Genomic DNA, 10,412 nt, shown 5'->3' with positions numbered 1-10,412 from the left:
CTCAGTCCTATGATGAACATTTGGAACACTTAAGGAAGTCTTTCTTAAGAATGCAACAGTTTGATTTGAAAGTAAACCCCTTGAAGTGTGCCTTTGAAGTCTCCGCAGGCAAGTTCCTTGGATTCTTGGTCCACAACAGAGGGATTGAAGTTGACAAGAATAAGGCCAAAGCAATCACGGAAGCAAAGCCTCCTACCACCAAGAAAGAGTTGCAGAAGCTCTTGGGTTTGTTCAACTTCTTAAGAAGGTTTATCTCAAACCTAGCTGGAAAGGTTCAGATCTTTTCTCCACTCTTGAAGCTGAAGGACCATGACGCTTTTGTGTGGGAGGCAAACCATCAAAAGGCTTTTGATGAGATCAAAGGCTATTTAGCAGCGGCTCCAGTCCTTATGCCTCCCATCAAGAACAGGCCGTTGAAGCTCTACATCTCAGCAGCTAAAGGCTCTATTGGAGGCCTTTTGGCTCAAGATAACACTCAAAGGAGGGAACAGACGGTTTATTACTTGAGTAGGTTGTTGACTCCTTATGAAAGGAGATACACTCCTATTGAAAAGATTTGTCTTGCTTTGTACTTTTCAGCAATAAAGTTGAGGCACTACATGCTTCCCGTTTTGGTTTACATTATGAGTAAAACAGACCTAATTAAGTACTTGCTTTCTCGGCCAATCATGAGAGGCCGAATTGGCAAATGGTCTTTAGCTCTAATGGAGTTTAGTTTTCAATACGTTCCTCAAAAGGCTGTAAAGGGTCAGGCCTTAGCGGATTTTCTTGCTGATCATCCATGCGTGGATATCGGCGATGAGTCCGAGTTAAGTCTTAACGCCCTTGAGATATCACTTACTCCTTGGACATTGCTCTTTGATGGGTCAAGGACTCAGCAGGTCTCAGGCTGTGGAGTAATTATTATTTCTCCTCAGGGCCTGAGGACTGAGTTGTCCTTCCAATTTGATTTCCCATGTACAAATAACCAAGCTGAATATGAAGCAGTTGTTATAGGCCTTGAAATCCTAAGAGATCTAGAGGCCAGAGAAGTAAAAATTATTGGGGATTCAAACCTTGTAATCAATCACTTGGCGGGAGCATTCAAATGCTATAGTGAGGACTTGGCTCCTTATTATATGGCAGCACTGCAATTAATTCAAGATTTTGATAATGTAACTGTCAAGCACGTGGCAAGGAGTATGAACACTGAAGCCAACAGCTTGGCTCAGGCCTCAACAGGTCTGAAGCTAGCTCCAGAAACAATCCACAAAATCATCACAGTCCAAAAGAGGTTGTTACCATCTGTTAGAAGGAGAGGTCTGGGACTGGAGGTGTTCACTTCAGACTTCACAGGTGAAGAATCAGATGATGAACCAGAGAACGATTGGCGTACACCTATTATTTCCTTCCTAAAGAGGCCTCATTACAGAACCTCTAGGAAAGTAAGGAGAAGGGCTATGAGCTATATCTTTGTGGGTGATGAATTATACAAGAAAAGCTTTGAGGATGATCTACTTTTAAGGTGTTTAGGGCACCCCGAGGCTATGAGGGTCATGAGTGAAGTCCATGAAGGAATCTGTGGAGCTCATCAATCGGGAATAAAGATGAGATGGCTAATTAGAAGGTATGGATACTATTGGCCAACCATCTTAGAGGATTGTATTCATTTTTCCAAAGGATGTCAACCTTGCCAAGCCCATGGCCCAATTCAGCGTGTTCCTGCAGCTGATTACCATGCCGTGGTCAAACCTTGGCCATTTAGAGGTTGGGTCCTTGACGTGATTGGGAAAATTTATCCTCCTTCGTCTGGAAATCATACTTACATCTTGGTAGCCACGGATTACTTCACCAAATGGGCAGAAGCTGTGCCATTAAAGTCTGTGGATCAACAAGAAGTAATTAAGGTGATCAAGGAAAGAATCATCCATAGGTTTGGGCTACCTGAACACTTAGTTGTAGATAGGGGTACAATATTTATGGGGGAACAAGTGGTCAACTTTGCTGCACAGCAAAATATTATTATCTCCAACTCTACTCCTTATTATGCACGAGGAAATGGTCAAGCTGAATCTACCAACAGGACTCTTGTCAACATTATAGAAAAAATGGTGGAAGATAATCCAAGGGCCTGGCACGAATTGCTTTCTGAGGCCTTATGGGCCTACAGAACCTCAAAGAAGGAAGCCACCAATATAACTCCTTATATGTTGGTATACGGGCATGATCCATTCCTACCAATGGAGGTAGCAGTAAAGTCAGCAAGAATAGCATATCAACATGGCCTCACTCCTGCAGACTTTACTCAGGCCATGCTGATGGAGCTTGAGGACTTGGACGAGGTTAGGCTTGCAGCCCTTGATCATATGTTGGTTCAGAAAAGAAGAGTCTCAAGATCTTATGACAAACGTGTAAGGAAAAAGAGCTTTACTGAGGGTGATTTGGTTTGGAAGGCAGTCTTCCCCTTAGGAGAAAAGAACTCAAGATATGGCAAGTGGTCTCCAACCTGGGAAGGACCTTACCAGATTGCTCAAGTCCTTAGAGGTAATGTATATCTTCTTATGGACCTAAATGGTGGTCTGTTTAAGCATTTAACGAATGGAAAGTATCTAAAGCATCACTATCCTACTATGTGGGAGATGAGAGACTTTGGAGAAATTCAATTTAACGAACCACAATAAGATTTTATAGCAAGGCCTGAACGGAGACCATGATACCTATTATGCAAAATTCAAAAAGGCCTCAAGTTCAGGCCGCCTGTTATCAAACCAAACCATTGCCTTGGCCATTTAAGGGAAAGTTCCAGGCCAGGCAAGAAGCAGATAAACTAATTATTACAAACCAACGTTCAAAAGTGAAAGTTTTGAGGTCAAGACCTATAGGAGGCCTTCAAGACTGCTTTTGAGGTTTGCCCACGAGGTGTCAAGATTGGCAAGCTGAGTTTCCAATGTGTCTCGTTGTCCACGAAGGCCTGGAACTTCTTCAACTAGGAGGTTCAACTTCATTTTCTGGCTTTTTGATCCAGCTTTTAGTTCTTCATGATGTTGGGACAAGACTTTGGATTCCTTCCGAAGGTCTTCCATCCGGCCTTTAGCTATTGCCAATTGGGTTTTGAGATCTTGAATTTCATTGGAGGTGGTAGTGATGCTTGCTTCATTAACCTTGATGTCTTCTTTAAGCTGATTCCATTCGGAATTGAATTTGGTGAGCTCCATATCAACCAGATGCAATTCTGCCAGCTTGGCATTGACCTTGTTAAGTTCGTGGGAGGAAGAATCATAGGACTTGATCATGGTAGGGAAGTCTTTTTGGAAGTATTGAAGGGAGGTCTCCTCTGTACCCAAGGCTTGGGACTTCACCAGCACCTCCATGGCCTTCTTGATACTCGAGGCTCGAGCTGGGTGGACAACAACCTTGAAGTTCTGTAGAAGGGCCATCCTAAGAGCTGTTTTGGCCTCGGCAATTTCATCTGGTGTAAATTGAGATTGGGAGGTTGACCCAAGACCACTACCTGAGGTACCAGAATTGGCTGCCTTTAGCAAATCCTGAGCAGACTAAAATAATGTGTCCAGATCTTCTTCTTCTTCTTCCTCTGGCACGACAACGAATTCAGGTTCGGCAGGAGGATCAGTCGATGGGATAGGTTTGATCACTGGAGAACTGGGCTTCTCTGGGGTCCTAGATGATGCTTCGTGTTCAGGTTCTTGTTGAGGCATGCCGAGTCCTTTGTCTTCTATCTCTTTCTCTTCTTCGAAATACTCATCAAGTTCCTTGGGATTAAAAGCAAGAGGGATTAGGTGATAATAAGAGGCCATAAATGCTGAAGAGGACATGTCACAATACATCCTTACAATGGGATTGCCCGCTGTAGCAAACACGGTATTTTCAGAGTCAACTGGAACAGGTTTTTTCTTCCTCAACCTCTTCTTGGTAAGAGCGGAATCAGCTTGCCCTTCTTTGATCTTGGAGGTGGCATGTCTAGAGAAATGAGATTTAGCAGGAGGTTTTAATGAGGTTAAGGGCAAAGCCATGAAAAGGACAAACCTTTTCCAAAGGGTCAGACTCAAGTGAACTGGTTTTGGCACTACTCTTTGTTCTACCCGCCACAGTGGTCTGAGAGGCCTGTGAGGAAATTTAAGACATAAGTGATGTACAGAAGGAATGGGGAGAAGCTAAAAGAGTTTTACCTCTGGCGCCTGCTTGCGTGCAAGCATCTTGGTCCTTTTGGGTTTCTGTGGCGCAGTTTCGGTAGGGGTCTCATCAGGAATGCTTTCTGGACCTGGATACAAGGAAGAGATTAGCCCAAATATTGAATTCAAGATATTTACAACAGCAAAGGGGTGGGTCTTACCTTTCCTCTTTATGTTCAAGGATGGAGAAGGACTGATCTATTGTAGGGGCATGGTAATGCCAGCCTCAGGCACTCCAGCAGACTATGGCAGGAGTGTGGTCAAGACCTCCAGGTAGGGTTTAACGAAATGCATTCTTGTGTATCCTCCCCACCAACTATCAAATTTGGCTCCTTTGTCGGTGCGTTCAGCATAGCGATGAAGGGCAAAGGTCTTCCGAAGCTCAAGGAGAGTGTTCCTAACCCTCTCTAGGTCCTTTGGTTGAACGACGGGCCTGTCGGTGAAATCCTCATTTAGGGACTGGTATGGAGGCAATGGAGTGAGTTGACAAAGGCCGAACTGTCTGGCAAATTGGGCTGCATTATAGTACTCAACTCCACACTTGTAATTGGTAGGAGTATAGGCCATGCCATACATGAGGTCTCTGGAAATCAGAAAGCTGCTCCAAATCTCGAGATGGTCGTCATAGTCATCACCTGGATCTGAGGCTTCTTGTTTTAGCCACCAGGGCACCGTATCCCTGACAAAGGGCAGCCAGTTCTTCCCCATCCCAGTGAGTTGATGGTAGAAGAACTTGAAGTAGGTCCCGAAGGCGTATCTAGGACCGCGAGCACCAGTGTAATGGAGGCCGTAACAGGTGTGTTCTGGCTTTTTGTTCATGGGTGGGGCAAGTTTAGGAAAGTAGGACCATAACCATAGGGTCATAATCCACAGGGGTTCGGGGGCAAAGATAAATTTGTTGCTAATCAGTTCCTTCATACCACGGTAAAGATGGGGTAAGACCAAAGGGCCTAATGCCAGCTTCTGCCCAGAAGCCAGGGCACATGCCAAGTCTATAAAATCCTTGGTGACCCTATTTGCGGAGACACAGAAGATAAATTTGTTTAACCAATACAGGAGGAAGGCCACGTGTTCACTATCCTCAACGGGTCCCTTTTTGGCATAATGGTTAAAGAAGGGGGTAAAAGACAAGGGTTCTTTATACTCAAAGTAAGGAGTTTTCTGTGACAAAAAGTAATTGGCCTCTATCCCATGGGGACGGAGGCCTGTCAAGAAAGCTAAGTCCTGAAGGGTAGGGCTCATGAGGCCTACCTTAAAATGAAATGAGTTTGTGGTGACTGACCAGAATTGAGAAGCGGCCAGGAAGAGATTTTTGTCCATATCAATAAGTGACCGGCTGAGCAAAATGGCATCTCGAATCCCTATTTGCCTCCACAGATCTCCCTTGGCTTCAAGCATTCGGTCAAGCCACTCTACGTACTTGGCATCAGGTCTGTGCCAGAGGCGATTGGGGATATCAGTGTTGAAACGACTCCAGTCAAGGGACGGGGATTCAAAGGGAAGGCTTCCTCAGCCAATGGGTACATCGGTGCAAGTTGGGAAGGAAACCCTAATTGAAATGCAGGCCCCAACCCGACTCGATCGGCATTTGCAATGACCAGGACGTCACTGGTAATTGCTATACGTTCTTCGTCAATGATCTTGCGGATTTGAATGGCAAGGCTGTTGGGATTTGGAGGAGGAGCATTAGCTTTGTGGGTCGCCATCTCTGGTGTAGATCAGAGGATTTGAGTGCAAGAATGGTGGTTTAGGGCTTTTTCTGGACTTTGTTCGTGCAAGAGGAGCGGAAGCAGAGAAGGTGTGGAGAGAGAACGAAAAGCAAGAATGGGGCTTTGTGGGTGATGGTACAATTAATGCCGTTGTTTTTTCCTTTTCTCTCTCTATCCTTTTGATCAAAGTTGAAGAAGCAGCTCAAAGGTTGGACTCTTGGTTGATGCAAAGAGTCCTGACGGTTTGAAAAGCTGCATGGCAGCCAATGCACGGCCTGGGGTGATGACACGTGTCCCTCAGGCCTAAGCCGGTGATAATTGTTGCTGCCAGCAAGACTCCTTGGGGGGTGTTATTTATCTCGAAGATGGTTGAGATTCAAAATGGAAGGATTCAAATTCAATTAAGGAGATATACTTTGGAACTTGAAAAGTGGTTAGGCTTATTATGGCCTGATTATCTTTTTAAGTATAAATATTTGAACTTTTGAAAAATTCTTAGGCTAAATAAAGCCTGATTATTTTTCAGATCTAGTAATAAGGACTCGTTTGGTTATGCCAAAAACTGTACTTTGTCCTAATTTACAAGCCTAGATCTTGAACAAGATCAAGGCATGGGGGGGCATTGTTTACACCCGTTTTTGGCACCCAGTCTTGAGCAAGCGTTAGAAGGCCATTTAATTATCTTTTAATTAAATTGGGCCAAAAATAGAGATGAATTGAGTTAAAATTAATGGGCCGAACCCATGTTAAGTGTGCCCAATTAATTTTAATTTGGTCCAGGCTCGGGTTTAAAGGTTTTGGGCCAATTTGTAAAAAACATTCGGCTGGCCCAAATGTTGATGTGGACTAAATATGTTAGTAGGCCATTTAGTTTAATTGAATGGCCCATTACCCAAGTGGCCCATGAAAAGTGGAAAGAAATAAGGAAGTGTTGCCTGGTGAAAGCCATTTGACCGAGTCAAATGGCTGGGAGTTCTTTGCCGCCCACAAAAGGAGGAGGAAAAGTAGGCCCATTATCCCATTAATTACCCATGATCAAATAAACACATGGGTAATTGTTATTTACCTCCAATAACTACCCATGATCCCACTAATATGTGAATGGGTAGTTACTTGGGACACGTGGCAACATCTGAGGCTTACTCGGGACACATGGCAGCTCGTGGTGAAGGCAAGAAGCTCGGCTCAGATCTGGACCAGTGCATTATTTGCCCATGACTTTTTGTAACTTCCAATAACCACCCATTAGTCCATGATCTCATGAAGGGGAAGTTACAAAGGACACATGGCGCCATGAGAAGAGAACAACAAGCCTTTTACATGCAGAAAATCGAAGATCTTTGGCCTATAAATATTAGAAGACAAGAAGAAAAAAGGGTTCCGACACCAATCAAGCTCAACACTTAAAACCAAAGCCTTCCAAGCGAAGCAACTATCTCTATTTTCTCACCCTCACTCAATTACTTCACCAAGTAATTCGGGTTTCTATCTCTCTTGTACCCCAACTTTATTATTATGAAATATAATAAAGTTATTCATAGCTCTCCTCATCCCTTACTTTATTATTACGATATAGTAAAGTAATTCTACGCTGTTACTTTCTTTCCTACACGGTTAGGAAATTATTAAGTCCTCGCACGAAGAGGCAAAATCACGGATCTTCACTGCAATCCAGCTCTTAGGTTGCAGCACTATCGCCCTCTCAGATCTAGAAGTCAGAAAAGGGACGCTCAGCCCTTTAAGTTAGACGCGAGAAGTCTTGGCACGCCCGCTCAGTCCTTGAGCCATTTCGAAGCCGAACACGTTCATATCCCCAGCAAAACACTATACTTAAACACCACAACCGAAAACTCTTCCATCGGAAAATAAATCAATCGAAAAAACCTAACTGTACTTGGGGATCAGTTGATAAAAGGCTGAAGACAACCGCATCCCTAGCTCTCCCCTTCTGTATAACATACTTCCTCAGAACACCTTCTCTCTGAAACCCAGCTTTTTCCAACACCTTTTGTGACCCTATATTACCAACATCCACTAAACCCTCAAGCCTCTCCAAATGTGGCCACTCAAAAAATATTTCAGCAGCAGCCATTTTTACAGCCCTAGTGGCAATCCCTTTGCCCCAATACTTTGACCCCAAAACATACCCAATTTCCCCCCTACGACTGTCACTTCCCCTGTTTGGGGTAACAGAAATCGACCCGATCGGACGATCGTCGATGCAGATTGCCCTGAACCAAGGATGGGGGATTATGAAATCGGCTATATAGTTCATGGCAACTTCTTTTGATGTATTAGGGTCCCATGACGAAAATTGGTTGGCTTTATCATCTGTAGCCCAGACCATGTAATCGTCGATATCGGAGAGGTCTAAAAGCCGGAGATGGATGTTCGTGAAATCTTGATCATTGGTTTGTTTATCTTCTGATTTGATTAGAAGTTCTTCCATTTTTTTTTTTTTTTTTGTGGGATTTGATTTATGGGTATTGTGCAGTTGAAGAATGTTTGGGTTTATATAGAAGTAGAAGAAATTGCGAGGAATAAGGAATAGATAAAGGTCCTTGCGAAGGAATTGAATTTTGCAGGACTTGGTGACTAAGGAATGGACCATAGGAAGACAAAATTTTTACGGCCGCCATAGTTGATTCCTAAAATAAGGTCAAACAATAATCAAGAGGCAAAACATGGACAATTATGTAATCGGTTGATTCTAATTCTGTCATGTCCAGGATGCACTAAAGTGGTCTAATGCGACAATACGACAATTCAACAATGTTTTATTCGGAAGATTATTTATTATGTGCTCTAGGAACAATGTTTTGCTTCTGTATGGGTGCACGCCCTTGAAAGTGAGGCCCACATACTTAGGTTTTTTTTTTCATCTGAGAGCATACTGACTTGGGTAAGAAAAAAACCATTACTCCTGAAGAATATAATTGATACCCTGTCTTTTAGATGGTAGCTAGTAGGACGCTGCTACTGGTACAGCAGCCGTTGTACCAGTAGCATTTCTGGTAGCTAGTATGGTGGCAATTTTTTTGACGTTGATAATGACAGAATTACCCCACCTTAGTTGATCAATTTTTCCAAAAGAAAGTTCCATGTGAGTTCATTTCAACACTGTCCACCAAAGTGGAGGGACCAAAACGTTTTGTAAGTTGCCTTGGAGGATACGATTCTCTTTTTTTTTTTTTGTAATTTTTTTTTTGTAATGCAGGGTATCCTGGACCAACTTGTGTGCACCTCGGACATCCTTACAATCCCTCCCATAGCCATTTCACACGCTTATGCGTGAGGTTGAGAAAGTTCCAAGAATTGTTGGCAAGGAGAATTGAACCCGAGATCTTAGGATGAAACAAACACCTAAATCGCAGGTTAGAACACTTGGTCGACCCCTTGGGATTAGGATACGATTCTTAAAGTGAAACAAAGAGGGAATTGACATTTTGGCTATATATCTATAGTATATATGATGCTCCAAATTCTTGAAGTACGAAATTCATTCACCCCACTCATTGCCCATTTGAAGTGAACCAACGGAAGACAGACTCTCCAAACCATCTGATCGAAACTTCCCAATTCTGCTAAATCTCAATGGACCCCACCAGAATCTCTCTTCGTCCGTTCAAACTTTCCGACGCCGATGACTTCTTCTCATGGGCCAAAGATGAAAGAGTGACACACTACCTCCGATGGTATCCCAACCCCTCTAGAGAAGAGGCCTTGAATTACCTCAAGGAGTTTGCAATACCTCACCCGTGGCAATGGTCCATATGCTTGGATGACCGTTCAATCGGGTACGTTTCCATCAAGCCCGAGTCAGGCAGTGATCGCCACCTAGCCGAAATCGAGTACGCTGTGGGCTTGGAGTATTGGAACCAGCGGATTGTGACAGTGGCACTTAAAATGGCTACTTCTACCGTGTTTAAAGATTTTGAGTATTTGGTAAGGATAGAGGCTTTGGTGGAGGAAGAAAATAAGGGGTCTCAGAGGGTGTTGAAGAAAGTTGGGTTCAAAAAGGAAGGGTTGTTGAGGAAGTATGTGTTTAACAAAGGGGGAATTGAGATGTGTTTGTCTATAGTTTCTTGTCAACTGATAAGATTATGTGATTGCTTACTTTGACAAAAATCAATAATGTCTCGCCAGTCCTCTTTGTTGTTAATTCATTGTGAACCTTGTTTTCTGAGTTTACATTTGGAGTACCACTGAAAGAGCAAAACATGCCTATTTGAGTTTGCTTTACAGAGAGCTGTTACGGTAGTTTTGGCCTTCCTCCTAAAAGAAAGTAGTACATTTTTACCATGTTTGATTGGTCGAATTAATAGCAAGGGAATATGTCTCCCATTGGAGGAATAATCTTAGCAGACTAAAGAGTGGCGAATTACTGACACTTTGTGGAGGGTTGGTGATCTAACGAGAATGTAATCCTTTCCTCCAAAATTGTTGCATCTAAATGCCGAAAATGCGGTTCAAGGATTTACGATATAATCTCGTATGTTGGTCATCCAATCAACATGTTCTTTTTTTCTTGTCC

General features: G+C 43.3%; 2 protein-coding genes and 1 pseudogene across 2 annotated transcripts; 1 reads left to right on the top strand and 2 right to left on the bottom strand.

Moving 5' to 3' along the window:
* Positions 1 to 3,533: 3,533 nt before the first annotated feature.
* LOC131317217 (uncharacterized) lies at positions 3,534 to 5,875 on the bottom strand. The gene is made up of 5 exons (XM_058346785.1): positions 5,742 to 5,875; positions 4,487 to 5,601; positions 4,167 to 4,258; positions 4,024 to 4,101; positions 3,534 to 3,941 (listed from the first exon to the last, which is right to left on the bottom strand). Exons 1-5 carry the CDS (start codon positions 5,873 to 5,875, stop codon positions 3,534 to 3,536), a joined length of 1,827 nt encoding a protein of 608 aa, XP_058202768.1.
* A 1,810-nt stretch (positions 5,876 to 7,685) lies between these two features.
* LOC131318210 (uncharacterized) lies at positions 7,686 to 8,650 on the bottom strand. Its single transcript, XM_058348042.1, has one exon. It carries the CDS (start codon positions 8,487 to 8,489, stop codon positions 7,749 to 7,751), a length of 741 nt encoding a protein of 246 aa, XP_058204025.1. The 5' UTR covers positions 8,490 to 8,650; the 3' UTR covers positions 7,686 to 7,748.
* Positions 8,651 to 9,378: 728 nt separating this feature from the next.
* On the top strand, positions 9,379 to 10,068 carry LOC131318209 (uncharacterized; annotated as a pseudogene).
* Positions 10,069 to 10,412: the final 344 nt, after the last annotated feature.

This window comes from Rhododendron vialii, chromosome 2a (genome assembly GCF_030253575.1).
Source record: "Rhododendron vialii isolate Sample 1 chromosome 2a, ASM3025357v1".
NCBI classification, from domain to species: Eukaryota; Viridiplantae; Streptophyta; class Magnoliopsida; order Ericales; family Ericaceae; genus Rhododendron; species Rhododendron vialii.
The sequence above is the reverse complement of the archived record's forward strand: the minus strand, read 5'-3'. Positions and strand labels throughout refer to the sequence as shown.

Bases quoted from the DNA above. Each gene is read 5' to 3' on its own strand.
- LOC131317217 (XM_058346785.1), bottom strand. From the start codon at position 5,875: ATGGCGACCCACAAAGCTAATGCTCCTCCTCCAAATCCCAACAGCCTT. The intron at 4,102-4,166 runs GTAAAACTCTTT...ATTTCCTCACAG, and splicing joins CACGCAAGCAGGCGCCAGAG to GCCTCTCAGACCACTGTGGC. The intron at 3,942-4,023 runs GTTTGTCCTTTT...GCCACCTCCAAG, and splicing joins AGTCTGACCCTTTGGAAAAG to ATCAAAGAAGGGCAAGCTGA.
- LOC131318210 (XM_058348042.1), bottom strand. From the start codon at position 8,489: ATGGTCCATTCCTTAGTCACCAAGTCCTGCAAAATTCAATTCCTTCGC.